Source organism: Dasypus novemcinctus, chromosome 10 (assembly GCF_030445035.2).
Source record: "Dasypus novemcinctus isolate mDasNov1 chromosome 10, mDasNov1.1.hap2, whole genome shotgun sequence".
Classification (NCBI taxonomy): domain Eukaryota; kingdom Metazoa; phylum Chordata; class Mammalia; order Cingulata; family Dasypodidae; genus Dasypus; species Dasypus novemcinctus.
In genome coordinates, this window is record NC_080682.1 from 95,536,653 (window position 1) to 95,556,740 (window position 20,088).

At 36.3% G+C, this 20,088-nt stretch overlaps 1 protein-coding gene across 1 annotated transcript; it reads left to right on the forward strand.

Moving 5' to 3' along the window:
• The first annotated feature begins 3,767 nt into the window (after positions 1-3,767).
• Positions 3,768-19,387, forward strand: LOC101432638 (olfactory receptor 51I2-like). Its single transcript, XM_023586654.3, is given in 3 exon segments — positions 3,768-4,679; positions 5,362-5,389; positions 19,182-19,387. Coding segments are annotated over 3 exon segments (1,146 nt in total).
• The last annotated feature ends 701 nt before the right edge of the window (positions 19,388-20,088 follow it).

Sequence of the window (20,088 nt, forward strand, 5' to 3'; positions counted from 1 at the left end):
ACCGCTCTCAAAATATTTGGGTATTTCTCTGTCCCCAGTACACAATATCCTAACTAAATTACAATAGGTCCATTTTCAGAAGGAATGGGGGGCTTTTTGCTGTGTATACTTGCTTCCCTTTCCCCTGGAAAATCAACCCCTTTTTTGCACAGTAAATGCTGGGACAGAAACATGGTTGAAAGCTATAAAACAGACAAAATATCATGCTTTTTCTTGGGAAGTTTGTCCTCAGCCTTCCTGACCATCCACTTTGATGACATTAGAGGATACACAATGAGTAGCACTATTATTGACTGCCCATCATTTGGCCGTGTGGGGCACCATGTAGTATTAACAATCTGCCCAACTCTCCTGGCTTCTCCGACATGCTTGCTCTTCATTACATAATTATATCTGCCTGTATCCTGATGGGTTTAGATTAGTAATGGCATTTTTTTTTTTAAAGTCCTATTATTGCCTTGCAGCCTACATCTGCATAAATCCTATACATAAAATCTCAGTAAATCTGGCATTTCAATCTTATTTGGTATGAGCCATATCTTTCCTTCAGGTTTGAAACATCATCATAGTTGTGTTTTCACCATCTTGTGAGGTCTTTATCAGTGCCTTAAATTGGGAATCTAGGGAGGAAGATCTTAGCGCAATAAACTCACTCTTTTCCAGTCACATATCCTGTACCCCCGGAAATAAGAAGTTCTTAGTCTAACTAAAGCTTTGAAATGTTAATACCATACTTTCTCATGGGTCATCTCTCAAGATCTACATTATAAATACTGCCATTATTATTAACTATAAAAATTCACACCCAAAGTTTCTTCAGTAATTTCCACAGTAATTAAATTTCAGGGGCATATTTCCTTAAATTGTCATAATCAGTTTATCAACCTTATTTTCTTTTCCTCTCTACCACAAAACACATATGGAACAAAAATAAACAAGCCAAAAGCTTAAGAAATGAAGCAAAAAGTTTTACTCAAATGCTATAGTTAATAAAATAATGTAATGAGGAGAAACCTATATGTTTAATAAGATAATATCCATATCACTGGGACTTAATCACATAAAAATTTGCTTAACAGATATAGATAAAAATCTTAGTTTGGGGAGAGAAATAATGAAAGTAATAAGATCCTTTTTTATGCCTTTTTGAGAGGCAGAAGAAAATATCCACATGAGTTTTAACATGAATACAAGAAGTGTCATACAGGGAGGAAAACAATTAAAACATAATTTACCCTATGACAGACTCTGGGGAAATACAGTAGTATTGTCTCAAGAAGTAGGATTCTAATGGAAAAAGCTCAGAGGGATTCAGGTACAGACTGGTAAACACACACAAACACACAGATATAAACTGCCTTCTCCCAGATGTAACTTTAGAAAATATTCTTTATACCTGTGGTCCAGAATTACTGACCTAAGATATTTGGAGGGAAACCAGGTATTTCTTCTGTTATTAACTACAATGCCAAAAAATGGATTGATTCAAAATGTAATTGTTATTCCTAGACTTATTTCTTCTCCAAAGTTTGATTATATAAGTAGTTAGACAAAGACCAGTGGAAGGATTTTTCCTCTTGAGCCTTTGGCTCACTACTCATTTCAAAGGTGTAAATTTCCCTCTGAATCACCAGATTTTCCAAATGAGAAATGGAGATGTTAAATGCAAGCAATAGATCCTTAATATTCATGTATGGAATGCCGTGCTATTACTTTAGGAACAATTCTTGGGATTTTATCTAGGCAACCTGTAGCCTTCAAGTGCCTCCTAATTGTTCCTACAGCAAGCAACCATGGATTCAGGCAATCTATTTGGTGTTTAAATACAGCTAAGAAAATGTGGGATTGTCAGGTGAAAAATATTATTAATAACCAATATTGAAAAGAAGATGCTGTGTACAGGCTGGGTTTGAAATACTTGATATGAATTACGTAAACTAATCTTCCCAGCCTCCCAATGCAGTAAATATTATTACTGTTATTATTTTTATCTGTAATTCACAGAAATAAATTTAGGCCAGAGGGGTTAAGTGAAATGTCCACAGAGGCCAAAATATTCACCCCAAAGATGATCTTTCTTTTTCATTTTCATGTAGTGATATGGCTAATTAAGGAAATCAACTCAATGTGTGGCAAAACTTATGCCTATACGTTTTCATTTTTCCACGGAGTTGATCTCAGTTCTGTGGTTTAATAGTCTTTCTGGAAAGACACTAGTTCTCTAAAATCCAATACCTCACCTGAAAAATCATGGTAAAATAGAAATTTTTACATTAAGGTTTCATAAACTTTATGGAGAGGATCTTGTGAAGTGCTAAAGTTCTCAGGGCACAGCATTGTTCTGTTCATTAGTTTTAGCTATTATTATACGTTACAGCTTCTTTGAGAAAGGGATGGTATCATACTGAGATTAATAAAATGCTCCCTTGCAACCAATATAACTACAATTACATGTTAAAAATATGAATGTAACCATACCATGGACCATCCCTAACCACACACACACATGTACACATACATATACACACATTCTGAAAAATTAATATCCTCCCATTTCTTTTATTATTTGGAAAAGATATGACACTTTTAAAAAAACCGGTTACCTCTCCAGCCTTACTTCATGCTAATACTCAAGCCAAAACTTTGGCCACAACTGAAATCTATTCTGCAAATTGTTATAGATTCCAAAATGTATCATCTTTTTTTGTGCATCATGCATTTGCCAAGTGCTCTTCTCCCTTCTGGTATACCCCTTACCCTCACTTGGGTGGGCATTTCCTCCATCCTTAGGATCTCAGCTTGAAAATTTACTCCCAGCAAGATTTCCCTTTTGAACAAAACATTTGCTCCCCATAGCATTAATGAAATTCATGGTAATTTGTTCCTGCTTATATTTTGACTAAAAAGGACAGTTTTCAGAGATGGACATTTTGTGAACAAATGATTATATTTCATTCATTAAAAATTATAAATTTAACCTATTAGACATATATAAGAAAGAACATAGAAGATCACTTATTTCATCCCACATTGTTTTTTAAAAAATGAAACTGAATTTCAGAAAGTAGAACAATTTAGCAACATCATGTAGCTAGAGTGAGAGGTCAGGCTAGAATACACAGTCCACAGACCTCAGTCTTATTTTATGCTCTGCACTAAGATTTTGTTGAGTGGGAAAAAAAATAGAATAAAATTGGAATCAATATTTTATCCTAACATGGCTCTGGGGATGTGTATTGTTAGAAAAAATTAAATTTAATCAAGGATGTGAGATTGCTTTACTTTTGGTAAAGGTGTGGACTCTCTATGGATGGCATTCATAACTTCTCTTTATTTCTCTAACTCAGTATTATTAATGGGCATGAAGACAGTAAGTACTAAGAATATAGGAAAGGTTTTCCACTTCCTACCTATTCCTCTAGATTTTAATCTCCCAATTAGTTTTAAGTTATTCCCTCAGAGCAATGGTGATCACATTTTATCATTACAACTGTGTAGTCAATTTCAGAGATTCTACTTACAATATTTCATGTCTTAATTATATTAGCCATATATGGGAATTTATAATTGATATGTGTTCAATATTATAATTTCCTACATAAAAGTCTACCGGGACCACCATGTTTATCTTTGACTCTAGCTTTGCAAAGGTTATACATGATCTTTATTCGTTTTAAAGTATAGTGATGATGATGATGATGTGCTAATCCATACTCTCTTACTCTAGGGATACATGACTATTGCTTCTGTACTCCAAATTAGACATGATGGTCCTTTACAACGGCAGTGCCTACAGACCCTTCCTACTGACTGGGTTCCCTGGGCTGGAGGCCTCCCATCCAGTGATCTCCATTTTGTTTTGTGTCCTGTACCTCATTGCCCTTATAGGGAATAGTGCCATTTTAGTAGTTATCTGGGTGGAAGAGTCACTTCATGCTCCCATGTACCTTTTTCTCTCCATGTTGGCTGCAAGTGACCTTGGACTCTGTGTTGCCACACTGCCCACACTGCTCAAGCTTTTCTGGTTCAATGTCCGTGAAATAAACTTTGATGCCTGCCTCATTCAGATGTTCTTCATCCATGTTTTCTCTCTAATGGAATCAGGCATCCTGTTCACCATGGCTTTTGATCGCTATGTGGCAATCTCCAACCCACTCAGATACACTACGATTTTGACTAATGCCACCATTGTCAAGATAGGTGTGGGACTTGTGATAAGGGCTGTGGCTGTCATTTTACCAGTACCCTTTCTCATTAAGCGACTAAAGTTTTGTAAATCCAATGTGCTCTCCCACTCATACTGCCTGCACCCAGATATCATCAAGCTTTCCTGTTCTGACTGCCGCATCAATAGCATTTATGGCCTCATCATCATTCTCATCACCTTTGGCATGGACTCTGTGCTCATCCTCCTGTCTTATTTGAAGATCCTGACCACTGTGCTACACATTGCTTCACAGGAAGAACAATTCAAGGCCCTCAACACTTGCGTCTCCCACATCTGTGCTGTGCTGCTGGTCTATGTCCCGATGCTGGGAGTGTCCATTATTCATCGCTTTGGGAAGCATGCTCCACCTGTGGTGCACATTATCATGGGCTATATGTACCTGTTAGTACCTCCTGTTCTCAACCCCATTGTGTACTGCATTAAGACCCGGGAGATACGCACTCGTATGTTGGTTAATCTATTCAAATTGTAACAGAGATGACATTAGAGTCATTTTCAAAATTCTGGATTAATCCCCATGAAATTAATACCTACCTTGGCCAAATAAAAGAAAAATATCAGTGAAGAATACTTCTATGTGAACAGTCCTCATGTGTACATTTGTATCCCTTACTATTCTGAGAAGTTTGGAAGATAATTATAGCTTATTACCCTTCATTCCCCCTAAAATAGATAATAGTTATAAAAATAAATAGTACCCCAATATACATGGAAATCAGTGAATTTATTGGAAGATTTGTACTCCAAAACAACGCATCCATTATATAACATCCTATAATTTGATTCCATGTATTGCACAGTTAATTCCTGATGAATAAACCTACAAAGAATTCTACTATATTTCTCTTGTTATCCTTCCTTGAGATTCTATTTAATTTTCTTAGCTTTCACTTGTGAGGGTGTTGTAGAATTTAGATATTACTTTACAAAAATATTTCTCATTTTACTATTTGCTAGGTATTTTTCCCAATTTCAATGATATCTACTGATGAAGTACAGATATACAGCTTAGAAAACTAGGAAGCAAATTTATAAAACAGGTTGAAATTAGAGCTTTACTGGTACAGTGATGTAGTAAATTGTACTTTTTGGTTGGGGTTTGTATTTGCTGATCAGCATTCTACTTATTTAAGAAATTACATATACGAAAATAAAATAAAAGTAAGTTATTTACACCTGTTAGGATGAGTGTATCACTAAGAATATTTGATAGAGGAAAAATATATTTTATTTGGCAATCACCCACTATAGTTTCTTGCCTTCTGGAGTAATTAAAATGGCATAAAAATGGAAAAATAATAACAGTGCTTCAGGTAGGTTGCATTTTCAGCATGTCTAGCCAAGAATGAGAAAATAGTACTTCATGAGGTAAGATATTAGTTGTTCAGAGATTGATCAGAGCCTCACTATTACTTTCACATTTTGCTGATTGACCCATGCTTCCTAAACCCACTCCAAAAATAACAACAAAATCTCTGTAACGTATGTTCACAAATATGATTGTTTCTTTTGCTTATGCTTATGCTTAAGAAATAATATTTCTGAAGGGTTGAACAGTAAAGCAGGAGTTTAAAAAAGTTTTATGAAAACTCTTCTCACTTCTGCTTCTGAACAATCTATTGTCTTGCCACCTCACCCTTATTTTTATTTCCTCATTCATTTTTCTCATCTTTTTTAAAGTTTTCATTTTAGGAACTCAGTGGCAGTATTTACCTGGGAAAAGTTCCTTGTCTTTTCCCTCCACTATAGAGTGTCTATGCTGTTAGGAGAGGGAACATCCTAAAGTTCTGTTCCTTGAGGTATTGATACCAACAGGGAGCTCAACATATAAATGACCACAAAGTATGTATTAAAAGAATAAAAAAAATAAATCAATAGTCCCAAATTATTGGAGGCACAAACCACAAAGTAGACAAGAATTCAGGACTAGAGCCAACAGCAAAAAAAAAAAAGCTGTTTTTTTAATAGCTTCATGGAACACCAGTTACATTTATATGGGGGCAAGATGGATATTTATTATATGAGGGTCATCTTGTAAGATCCACTGAAACCTGTAATTAACACGCAAAGATGAGGCTGAAGTCTGTAATTTGCACACAAGGAATATCTAAAAGGCTATCAGTTACGTGAACTCTAATGGGAATGTGTTGAAATGGGAAAGACAGTATGTATTTTACACGGTTCATTGTTTTCTGATTGATAGTCAATAATTCCCAACATTGAAGGTCATGGATGTTAATAGAAGGACTTCAGGATAAATTCAGATGGGTGAACTGGAGTAGGTAACTGCCTAGAGCTCTTTGAAATAAGAGGGCCTGTGATTTCAAACTCCAAGAAGAAATGGAGGCACTTATATAATTAATTTTTAAACTAGACATTACATATGAAAACAATCTGCATGTGTTTACATGTCCAAGCACTGAGTAGCACTATAATAGAAATCTTATTTTACTAATCTTATCTTTGCTATCAACTTGTCTCATTTCTCTAACTACTCAGAAATTAATGAGTTTGGAGACTATATTTACCTACATGGTATATAAACTCTCACACACATATAAACACAAACATACCTATTCATGAAAATATCCTCACTACTACTCATAGCCCTTGTCACTAAATCATCACTTTAAAAGATAGTTTGTGAGGGAACTTATTATATCACCAGCTCTTGAAAGGAGAATAAGTATCCTTCAAAGAGATATGGAAAACCATAATGCTAAAAGTACATTCAATTTCCTCAGAAGAATTCTTTTAGAGTTTCTGAGACCATGGATTTCAAAAGAATTTAATAAACCTGATGTTAGTGACTATTGGGTAATTTCCTATTTTCTGGACATATATTTACTTCTAATTAACAGAGTCAAATATGGGTTCTATTTTTTTAATCAATTCTTTTTGATGGAGAAAATTATTTTAGTGTCCTAAAAAACTGTTCATCTCATTTTTTTCTGCTACTGAAATGTGGTATTTCTTCTTTTGCTTTCATTATAGTAGGCTTAGCAGTTAGCACATGGTGATTTCAGCATCACTAATTTAACCTCATATTAATCTGGAAGAATTATCTATATTATTTTTGTCATAGGAGACTTTATTTTTGTTATAGCAGTTACATCTGCAGTATTTGGTGTGGATTTTTCCTTCCTATTGAGTTCTAATATATATTTTTCAAATTTAATATTTAATTTGGCTCTCAGAAATTTACTTTAATGTACTATTAAGCTCATATTCTGAAGGAAGATTTGTTTTCCAAATATCAGATATTTTTTCTACTGCTACTTTTTTCCATTTGTCCATAATGTTTCCTTTATTATGAATCCCAAGATTCTACATGCTACAGTTGCATTCAGGAATAATTAATGAGTTAATTTTTCCAATACTACTGTTTCCTCTACAGAAGTATTAAAATATGCTTCTCACAAATGTCTTTGAATAGATTGTTAATTTTTTTTATTGCACTGAAGCCAAAAGATAAATTTTTCAGTTTTGAGGTTGGATTATGTATTGAGCCAAGTTTTCAGCAGGAAGGAAGAAAATCTCAATGTGATTAAGTAATAGATTTTATAGGGCTTAGTAGCTTTCTTTTATATTTACTATATATTGTATATTTTGTGTATGTGTGTATGTGTATAATGTTGTAGCAAATTAATCAAACAGGATTTCAGGGAAGAAGAAGATGCCTGATTGTGAAGGTGAAAAGTATCTTAAGAACAAACATACAGAATAAAAAACATACTAATAAAAAAAGAAACAGAAGAATATAAACTGTTCACTGGAATGATGTGTTTGCCAGGTAATATGATTTTTTATAATGCATAAGTATGTAGGTACAAGCATGGAAAAGATGAATACTTGGATTTGCATAAGACTAAGGTTTTGCCAAGTGGATGTCACCAAATATATATGTGTCATAAGGTATTTTATAGTACTATAAAGACAGACATTTCAATCAATGACCACAGAATGTGAGCCAAATAAACAAATTTGGGAGGAAATTATTTCATTATAACATTATGACTGTATTTCTTTCAAGATTATAAAATCTATCTGTTAATTTAAATTTGCATCACCCAATAAAGGTAGAAATTTTCCTCAATGAGATAAAATCATTCTCATTATAGTCATCTTTGTATGCCTATATCCATAAAGAGACTGGATTTGTAAAATCAGTACAATCATGTTCTAATAGCATAGAATATTTAAATATAAGCTCATGTAATGACTTGCTCCTTGTGCTCATGCTTTAAAAGGAGCAAAATCTTAACACCAGTGTAACTAGATGGTAGCTAAGGTGATCCCTGCTGTTTCAGTACCCACTGTTGTCCATGTCTTTGTGTAGCCCCTCTCCATGAGTGTGGTCAGACATGTGACTTGCTTCTAACAAAGAGCATGGAATGGTTGTGGCAAACCCACATGACCTGAGTGGCAGAAAAACCCAAACAGCAGTCAGAGAGGTGGAGGAACAATTTTATTACACACGGGCACAGAGGAAACTCAATCTCTAAATTATGAGTCCTGTTTTACAGTTTTTACAGGTATTTGAAGGGTTTTATATAGAATTAGCATGACTCACTTATTGGCTAATGCGTTGCTGGTTGGCAGGCAAATTTTCTACTGTAATATGCAAGCAGGTTTACAGAAGCAAAAAGTAAGAGTGGTCAATTAGGTAGTTTTTTGCAAGGTCATGTTTTGCAAGGAAGTTACAGAAGCAGAAGACAGGAGTGGTCCTTTAGATAGTCTTCTGCAAGGTCATGCTTTCCTATTTCTCAACATTCCTCCCTTTGACACCCTTATAGCTTTTACAGGGTGTCACTCATGCTAAGCAGCTTATATTCTCTTAGGGCCAGAAATTTTGCTGTTGTTTTCTGGGTTACTCTTGTTTCAATGAACCTGATGAGAGCATTGACTATGCAGGGACCAAATGTGACTAACATGAGACCTACTAGGGGCAGGAGCCAAGAGGACCATTGTCCCAGATTCCAGCTCCATGACTTCTCTAGTTCCCTTTTTCTTTTCTGGATCTGGTCTCTCAGCTTTTTCACCTTGGTATAAACTATTCCTGATTGACTGATGTAGTAACAGGATTCTTCCCTGAGGAAGATGAATGTTCCTGCTTTTTTTCCTTTCAATAGGTCTAGGGCTTTCCTGTTTTGCAGGTCTACTGTAGCTAGTGAGATGACTTGGTTCTGGAGGGAGACTAGGTAGTCAGCAACTCTTTCTATGTCCTTGTTTAGTTCTCAAAAGAGTTTGTAATAAAAGTTGAAGGAAGAACCCAATCCTCTCAGTCCAGTTCCTACTCTCGTGACTATACCTGCTCCTATAAGGGTGGTGGCAAGCAGAGCAGGTTTAGGCAATGAAAGCTGCATTGATGATCCTCTGGCTTTCTAGGGCCTCTGGGTCAAAGGGAGTGTAAATCGTGAAGACCTCACAGACATGCTCATAGAAACCTCCTGGAGGTTCTTCAGGCTTTTGAGTGATGGAGGGCATTTTGAACATGTTTGTAGACTGTATTGCTCCTTCCCATACCCCTTTGAGGAGGGCTTCTCAGTACCATTGAAAAGCAGTCTGACCCTGATCTGTGTTAAAGTCTCAGGCCAGTTGGGCTTCTGGTGCCACCTCTTGGACCCATTCCTCTGGTTCCAGGACACTTGCAGTGGCCTGTTCTCACAACCACTTCTGGCCTCCATGAGGATCTGGTTTCTGTCTTCCATATTGAACAAGGTCAGGAGGAGTTGGTGGCAATCATCTCAAGTGGAGCAATGGGTTTGGAAATGGACTCCATAAGGTCAATAAGAGTCTGAGGCTTTTCTGAATATGAAAGGGTGTGGTGCTTCCAGTTTAAGAGATCTGTAGTTGTGAAGGGCTGATAAAACAGGATTGTTCTTCTGGGTTGGACCATCCCATCTGCAAGAATCTGGGCTGGACTCTGTATTTCACAGAAGGTAATCTGGAGCACAGGTTGTGCTGAACAAAGTCTTCTTGCCAAAGGGGTCTCAGGATCCTCCTCAGGGAAGGGGGCTGATGGGCCTGGGGAGACTGAAGGTGGAGGAGTCTCTGGGAGATCTGCTTATGGGGGCTTCAGGGCAGGGAGATGTCCTGGAATGGCTGGAACATATGACAGGGATAATGTTTCTTCCTCTGGAGGTCCATGTAGAATAATAGGCTTTCAAGGTCTGGCCATTTGAGCTACTAGGACCCTACTCTGACCCTTTCTTCCAACACAGAGTTGAACCCCAGGGAGCAGGTTTTGGGTGATTTCTAACCAGGTATTGATGTAGGGAAATTCATCAGGTTGGCCAGGAGCCCCAATGACTACATATTGAACTGCACAAACCTTGGTTATATCTAGGGTCCCTTCTGAGGGCCAGTCAACACCAAACATGGGCCACTCTAACTTGTACAAGATCTGGAGAGTTCTGGGAGACATATGGACACCATAATCCCTGGAAAAGCCTTTTATGAAGATTTTTTTTAACACACAATCTAAGACTGTGAGTTTGGTCTGTGATGATCCCATCCCTGAACTGGTGTCGCAGGACAAACAAAGGAGGGGTGCCTCTCATGAGGCCACTTGGATGCCCACCTATCCATGTCTCTCACAAGAAACTTAGGCTCATCTTAGCTAAGGCATCTGTGTAGAGTTTAGATTAGCTGTTATGCCATATGATGTAGTCATGGAGTGTAGGTTGGGGCCAACTCGTACTCCACAGCACAGGCTTTGGAGCCACATACCAGGTCAGCAGAGACAAGCTTCTGCAGTCCCCATTCATTCACTCAAACACTCAGCAGTTACACAGTCCTATGCAAGGGACTAACCTATCCTGGAATCTTGAATCTTGAGATTTTGGGAGGTGATCAGTCTCCCCTTGCATTCAGAGATGGACTGATTGGGACTCAGAACCCCAGAGTCTTACCTTTCTGCCATCTTCTTATGTTGTTCAATCCACCTCTCCACTGAGTCAGGCTGGGTTGGAGGACATGGGCCACGGGAATGCTTTTCCCAAAGGAGGCCCCATCAAGTGGATAGGTGGTTCTGCCTCATTCATGTGGAGATCTCTGGAGATCATGTGGAGATCTCTGTGCCCAGCAATCCCAAACCAGAGGTTCAAAGGGCCTGCTCAGTTTGATTTCCTGGTCAGGGAATCAAATGTTGCAGCAAACCCAGATGACCTGAGTGGCAGAGAAACCCAAATAGCACTTGGATAGGCAGAGGAACAATTTTATTATGTGCGTGCCTTGAGGAGAAGCAATCTCTGAATTCTCAACCCTGTTTTACAGGTTTTACAGGTTTCTGTAGGGTTTTATGTAGAATTAGCATGGCTTTCACTTATTGGCTAATGTGTTGCCGGGTTGGCAGAAGCAAAAGGCAGGAGTGGTCAATTAGATAGTTTTTTGCAAGGTCATGTTTTGCAAGGGAGTTACAGAAGCACAAGGAAGGAGTGGTCCATTAGATAGTCTCCTACAAGGTCATGCTTTCCAATTTCTCAACAGAACAAATACACAGCATAGGCAATGTGATCTTTTCCTCCATTTTAGCAGAATAGAGGAAGAAATGCTCCTTCAAGCCTTGATGTGATAAGGTGCCATTTTGAGAAGCTCACATGGCTAAGAACTGCAGCTGACCTCTATGAACTATTGTTTCCACTAGGAAATGAGATTGGCCTCCAGTCACATCAAGTAAAAAACACACATTCTCAGTCATGGGGCCACAGGATATGAATTTTGACAACAACCTGACAAATTTAAGAATAATAATCTTCTCCAATAGAGCCTACAGATGAAAATGCAGCCTGGCTAGCAAATTGACTAAATCCTTGCTAGACCCAGAGCAGAGAACAGAAATGAGGATTTACCTAAGGCCCTGAACAAGGGAAACTTAGACAAAATAAGTGTGTGCTATTTTAAGCAACTATTTGTGTGGTAATTGTTGCACATCATATAAAAGTAACAAATACATACATAAATTATTTGGAAATGTAGGAATAAAATGTTATTTTTAACTCATTTATTTACAATTTTTATTTATTTATTTATTTATAATTCATTTTGTTTATAAATATTTCTCTCAATTATAAATCATCTATCTTCTGCAAAATACATTTTAAATATACAATCAGAAGAATACATTTGGAAACAATGTGCATATTTTATTCAGAGTGTGAAAAAAAACTTTTACATGCATATTTATACTCATAAATATTTTAAAACAAAAGCAATCACATATTATTATAGTTTACCTCTGATTCATATTTTATTTCACTTTGTTCTACTTTTATAAATCTTCTATTTCCTTCAAATAATGTTTAATAAGTACAATAAGGAAAATATGTTTGGAAAGCTTGGGTATATTTCACCAATTATTTATATTTTTTACATATTAATAAACTTCATTAATGTTCCTTTTAAATTCCTGTGCAAATTAACTTTAATATTAGGTTTTTACTTTATGTATACCTCAGCAGAAATGCAGAAAGAAATCAAAAGCATTTATCTGAGACCACTTTAAATCCGAAGTACACTATATGTATATTATGCAAGGTGTTAAGCAACAATTTGTTATATTCAGTGTTTCTAGAATTAAGAGCTTAAAATCACTAAACACTAAGCTTCTGTGCCTTATACTTTACTGCCATTGGGGGTAATGGCACCATATTGATGGTGATTAGGGTGGACCAATCACTTCATGAACCCACATATTTCTTTCTTCCCATCCCAGCTGTCAGTGTCCTGAGCATCTGGGCTACCACCTTACATACACTGCTTAAGCTTTTCTGGTTCAATGTTCATGAAATAGACTTTGATGCATGCTTTATCCAGATGTACTTTATTCACCTCTTCTCCATGATGGAGTCATGTGTCCTACTATCGATGGCTTTGGACTACTATGTAGCCATCTCTAATCCTCTCAGATACACAGCCATCCTCAGCAATGCCTCCATTGTGAAAATTTCTTTGGGGTATATATCATGGTCACTCATTGTTTTCATCCTAGTCTCTATCCTCGTTAAGCCACTAAACTTTTGTGAGTATACTTTCCCATTCCTATTGTCTATCCCAAGATATTATTATGCTCTCCTGTTCTGACTACCATTTTGACAGATTTTTAATACTCACTGTCATTATCATTACATTTGGGGTTTATTCAAATTGTTTTCTTATATAAAAGAGTAGTGGTGCACTGCACATGTTTAATAAATAAACTTTAAATAAAACAGAGAAGGAATCCATAACCAACAAATTGGGGTGGGTATAACAGAAGATCCTTAATTGTCTGGAACAATGAGTTAGAAAACTCTAAAACTGCCTACATCTGTATTTCTATTAGGTCAGCTAATGGAATTTCCTGATTGTTGAAAACAATTCATTTTCCTTTTGCTATTCATAGCTGAAACTATCATTACTGATACAATTTACATAAAATAATTTTCAAAATCCAAGAAACTATATATGGCTAAAATATTCTACATTAATATAAATATGTTGGGAAAATATTTGCCTCAATAATTACTGGAAGTGGTATAACTTTTTTTTAAGATTTATTTTATATATTTGCTTGTCCTCCCCCTCATTGTTTGCCCTCACTGCCTGTTCTTTCTGTCTGTTCCTTGTTTGTTCTCTGTGTCTGCTCATCTTCTTTTTAGGAGGCACTGGGAACCAAACCCAGGACCTAGCATGTGGAAGAGAGGTGCCCAATCATTTGAGCCACCTGTATTCCCTGCTTGTTGTGTCTCTCATTGTGTTTCCTTCGCTTGTTTTGTCTCATTACATCATCTTGTTGTGACACTCCATTCCATCAGCTTGCTGACTTTCTTGTTTTCTTTAGATGGCCCCCATAATCAAACTTGGGACCTCTCATGTGATAGGCAGTTGCCCAACTGCTTGACAAAGCCACATCTGCTTCCCCCTTAGTTTTAAAATACAAACAATTCATTGAAATTGATAAAAATAATATTTCAATTCAGTAGATAAATAGGGAGATATGATGCTAACAATTTCAGTATCAGTCAAGACATGGCACTGATATAATGCTAAAATATTCATTTTAGAAATGTGAACTAAAAGATTAATGAGTTATAACACTTTCGTTATCAAACCCTTAATGATAGTGAAAGTACTCATCATAGTCACTCACTTTTAGATGAGTTTTGGCATATAGATTCATATCAACTTTCTGAAAATTAATTTGATGGGAAATATCAAATATTTTAAAGCCCATGCTCTTTTATCAGCTATAAATACATTCAGCTTCATATAAAAACAAATTAACAAAAACACTGACAAAATATTTTTGTTAGCTATGTATTTTGAGGTCAATGTCAATAAATGGCTACGACTCAAACCCAGACTCAGGCCTCTTCCATGTATATTCCTATGCCCATTTAGAAGCAAATGTTTGGACCTAATAATTGATATGTTTTCTTAATTGCATAAATATTTTATATAAGGTATATTTCTTGGGAAATACAACTCAGTCATAAAAATCTGGGAAAATCAGGGAATATAAATGGATTATTGATGTTACAGTTTGATACATGATATTACAAGATGTGATTAAAGTGTTGCCCCTCAATATCAAGGCACTTTGCAAAATGTTGATGAGCTAAGTGGATTAATGCATTTCACATGTTTCTGTGATACATTTCGTCAGATAATCTAGGTCTCTGAATTTTAATGAATAAACTTCAACCATTAATGTGCAGCAGAAGAAGTAAAGAGGGGGATACATTCTGTAAATCATCATCATCATTATCATTTATATTTTCTGGCTTTATAACTACCCTCTAAAATGGTTTCTGAACTCTAAAGTGCAGGTGCATTGTGTCAGTATTAGATCAGTTTTTTCCTGTCAGATCTTAACTAGAGCTACTTTCTTTGGAGGTGCCCTATCAATTTTAATGATCCAGATAACAGGTTATATTACCTGATGTCACAACCATGTGCTTTTTTATTTTTGTAAATTCTTCCAAGTTTCCCTTACCACCTTTTTGGAACCAGTTCTCTTGTTATTGTCCTAAATTCTCATTTATATTGCAATAAACACAAAATGTACTTCTAGTTTTAAGTCTGAAAGCTGAATTCCTTTTACATTCTCAAGAAGGAGATAACAAATGGGGGAATCAGAAAAAATTCAAGTCAAAATCAAGAAAATCTCATTCCTCTGAGAATAGACTCTTATTGGCCTGGAAAATTCATCTTGTGTTGAAGGCTTAATGATCTAAATTGCATTCCTTAAGGCTATAATTTCCACCATCAATGCCATCATTATCAACATCCTCTTTTGTTGTGATTCCATGATGAATAAGGAGCATCAAGATTATTAATTACATTTAATAGGAAACAATTTCAGGGAAATTCTTTATTTCTGGATATCAATATCAAAGGTATTTATTTTGCTAAGAAAGTAATATTTCATATTACATAAAATAAATTGACATTTTGGTCTACAAGTATATTATGAGATTGGTATTTATCATGACTTCTTTTGAGTCTTAGGTGTAATTTTAGACCTATAAGTTGTAGTAACAGATTGTAAATTGTGCTAATTTAACCATAGAAGTGGAAAATTGCACTCTGTTTGGGAGGCCTAGTTAATTTTCCTAATTAGGAATATATTATTATTTGAAGTCTAGTTTGATCATTCTAAAGACTAAAAAGAAAAAAAAAGCAATTAACTATCTGCCTTTGAAAAGTAGAAGTTCTTCAAAGTCCACTCACACTTTTTTCTCAGTAAAACCTCAATACATCATACTGAAGGACACCTGGTAATTGTATAGTATTATAATTAAGACTAAATACTGATCTGGCACAAAAATGGAGAGTTGTTGTTCAGAGATTTGGCCTGGGTTAGAAAATTATCAGATGAGATTAAAAATGAAAAATATAATTTCACAGTGTTAAAGAGATGGTTTAGTCAGTTAATGCAAATACGAACTGTGGGGTCTCAGTTGTAAAAGCAATCATGTAGTGTTTAAAACTGGGGGTTTTGGAATTAGGATCCCTGAGATTGAAAACAGAGTTTACACATTCATTAGTGATGTAAACTTCCTAAAGTTAATCCTTCAGTGACTGACTTTTCTTTTGTGTAAAAAAAAAAAAAAGGCTAATAGATTGGATAATCCTTGTAAAGTGCTTGGAGTAGTTTTTAGGAAAATGTTTGTCACATTGTAAGCCCTGATATATTTTTGCATTTTTCATATTTTTTACTATTACTGCTGTTTTGCTCCTTATTGTATGGATATGTGATATGTCTTCTATTTAAATATGCTGAAATTTCCTACATGGGTGTTATACACGTGCACTGCTGGGAGACACCCAAATAAATGAAGCAAATCTCAGTCTTAAGAGGCTTCCATAAAATCGTGATCAGAGTTCCATATTTTAACAAAATAACTCTAGGAGCTTTCATTAAAGCCAATATATCTATTTGTGTTTGTTCTTTGATGAGAAGTTTTTTGTTTACTTCTCATCCAAATTTTGGATGACAGCAAGAGCAAGAGAAAGAGTGTGAGAGAGAGATAATATAAATACGTATTGATAAACAATAATGTATCTCAGTAATTTGTTAAGGGTTGGGATAATCTGGAAAGGATGATTTCAAGTAATGCAAAGAATGATTGATAGATAGCTTGCAGAGCAGTTTTATGGCTATCTGATGATGTGACAGCCACTCATAAAAAGTGAAACCTGTGGAATTTCAGATTTGGGTGACTGTTTTTTAAGGCAATATCATCTATTATGCATAACTCTTTGAAACTCCCAAGAAGTTGCAGTCCAAATGTTTTGATAAACATATAAAGTAGCTTTGCCAAAACTATTGCTTTTTTCCTTCATAACTGAGATTTCATTGGTTGTTTTGATGATCAGTACATAAGCATTATGAACAAATTGTACACAATTTTTAATCTACATACCAAAAACCTAAAAGCCATGTAGTTGTAATTCTTCTCTAAAGTTATTTCAGTGGCTTTCCAGCTTAAAATTTGGAGGACATCAACTACCAGTATCTTCAGATATCAATAAGCTGTTGCATTTTTAGTCCTTTTAATTCATAGTTTAATACCATACGTGCTACGTACACACATTTCCATTATAAAAACTGGATCACCAAGAGTAAGGATGTTGCAAGTGCACATAGTTCTGACAGGAAAAGACAAGACAGGGAGTAGTTAAACAATTCTAACTAAAAGCATGGGAAGAGAAATAATTAAAAATGTTCAACACATATTAAATGCATGACTGTAACTCTAAATCACCATTTAGTATCGGTTTAGTTGACATCCAAAACAATCAAGCCCCCTAACTCTCTTTTCTGGTTGTACCAAAAAAATCAACAACCAGCCAATGATTTCACCTCTTGAAAAAAAAAAAAATTTACACTTAAAAAATGGGATAAGATGGGATTCCAATTTCCTCCTTAAAAATATTTCTTCCAGAGCTGCTGAAACAGTATTTACAACAAAAAAAGTTGATAAAAATATTCCCCTAGATTACAGAAAAAGGGAGAGACGGGGCCCACTGATGAGACATGGCAGATGATATTAACCAGACTTGCTTCTTTCTCAACTGCTTCATCAGAGGCTGGACTCTCCTCTTTCTAGATTCTCCATGTTCTTCTGTAGGCTAATCTAGTTTCTAGGTTAGCCCCTTCAGATTGTATTTCCTTTACTCCCCTTTTCACTTTTGGTTGCATTTTTGTTTGTTTTGTCTGAAGATCTATCCTTTCCCACTGCCATTTTTGGCTTCCTTGCCCAGGAACAGGTTTAGCTGACAGCGTCGCCTTGGACTCCTCCTGCCCCTCCCCTTTCTCCAATCTGACCAGCCTCTAGGACACCTTGGCAGCGGAGCGGGCGGACCCCCCAGGCATGGTGGCAGCCAACGGGAGGCTACAGTTCTGGGAGTGCCTAGAGCCTGCCCCAAGCCTGGCTGCTGACCGCTGCCGCTCCTCCCGCCACCCGAGCTGCTCGGATCCCCAAATTACAGCTTTTGATTGCGAACGTGGATGGTTAAATTGAAGTTGTTTTGAAAGCCCCTAAACTGAACAATTCTGTACTTAAAGCATTTTTTAGAGAAAAGTAAGGTTTATTTTATAATGTTATTTCATATAATAAAATAACAACTCCTGTTATAAAATCTCTAAAATTTGATTTGTTCTCTTGGTGATAGTCATGAATGATAGGTGTTGAATAATTATGTGTTTTTCTTGTTGTGAATGAGAATATTCTACTCTCTGAAATTTTCCTTGCCTTCTTTGGCTCAATTTCATGATCCTTGAGTGTCAGTGTTTATTATTATATAAAGACTATCACTACTTTTACAGAGCACTTTAAATTTCAGTGTTATTTCAGCCATTATCTTCAAAGGTCTTTATGAGAAGTATACAACTAAAAGTGTTTTCTTTATTGTAGAAAAATTAACCTAATTAACACTCTCAGGATGAGAAGCAAGAATTGGAAACTTCATGTTGTTTCCAGTTCTTTATCAGTCTACCATCTGACCCTTCTTTTGCCATTCAATTTGGCCTCAGAAAAATGGAGAATTATTTCTTCCCTCCTTTTATTCAGTCTTATGTAGAGAAAATAAATAGAGAAATCACTAAAGATTGGTCATCAAAACGTAAAGAAGAAATTATGTACGTGAAACAGTTAAAAGTTCTAATAAAGTATACGTAAATTATATGGTTAGAACCATTGACATTTCAAAAAAAGAAAGCATTCAGCTCTTGATTTTTTTGATTCACACTTTTTTTTCCCAGAGAGAACAATATATTCAAGAGAAGGGAAACAGTTTGCACATAATTATTCAGTTATCTCATAATTCATCTCAGGCCATTTTATTCTCTGTCCTTATTCCCTCCAGGTCATGTCAAGAAGAATGATTATGATTTGACTGTGAAGAAAAATCCATTTTTTGCTATTGTTCACTCTAGTTCTTTTCCCTGTTTTTCATGTAACAGGGTTTGGCCACTTCTCTGTAACAGCATCTAACTGTACATCCACTCAACTCATTGTCTTTCTGCTGATGGGTATCCCAGGATTAGAAGACAGCCACATCTGGATCACCATTCTTTTCAGCTTCATGTACCTTCTCGCTGTGATAGGCAATGGCTTGGGAATGGCAGTGGTGGCCTGGGACAGGAACCTCCATGAGCTCATTCAATGATGTCCTACTTTGTACGGTCACAGTGCCCAAAATGCTTCCCATCTTTTGGCAAGGCCCTTCTCTATCACCTTTTCCTGCCTGCTTCACACAGATGTTTTTTGTTCATGCTCTGTTCTTATCTGAATCTGCAGTTCTGGCCATGGCTTTTGATCGCTATGTAGTCACCTGTGCACCCTCCACTGTACAACCCTATTTATAGGCTCTCTCACTGGCAAGGTGGGATTGGATCTGGTTGCCTGGAGTGTGGCTTAAGTCACTCCTAGTGTCCTCCTCATTCTCCGACTGCATTTTTGCCATACGAACATCATCCATCACACCTACTGTGAGAACATGGGCATTGCCAAGTTGGCCTGCAATAGCATCACTCTTAACAGCATTTATGGGCTCACTGCTGCTCTCCTCACCACAGGGTTGGACTTTATCCTCATCTCCCTCTCCTACTGGTTAATCCTACAGACTGTATTCTGACTACCTTCAAGGGAGGCCCAGACAAAGGCCTTTCAGATCTGTGGAGCTCATATATGTGTTATGTTGCTATTCTATATTCTGGCCTTCTTCTCCTTCTTTACGCATCACTTTGGGTATAACATCCTTAGGCATATCCTTATCCTCCTGGCAAACCTCTGCTTACTGGTACCCACTACCATGAACCCCAGTGTTTATGGAGTAAACACCAAAGAGATAAGAATGGGAGTACTAAG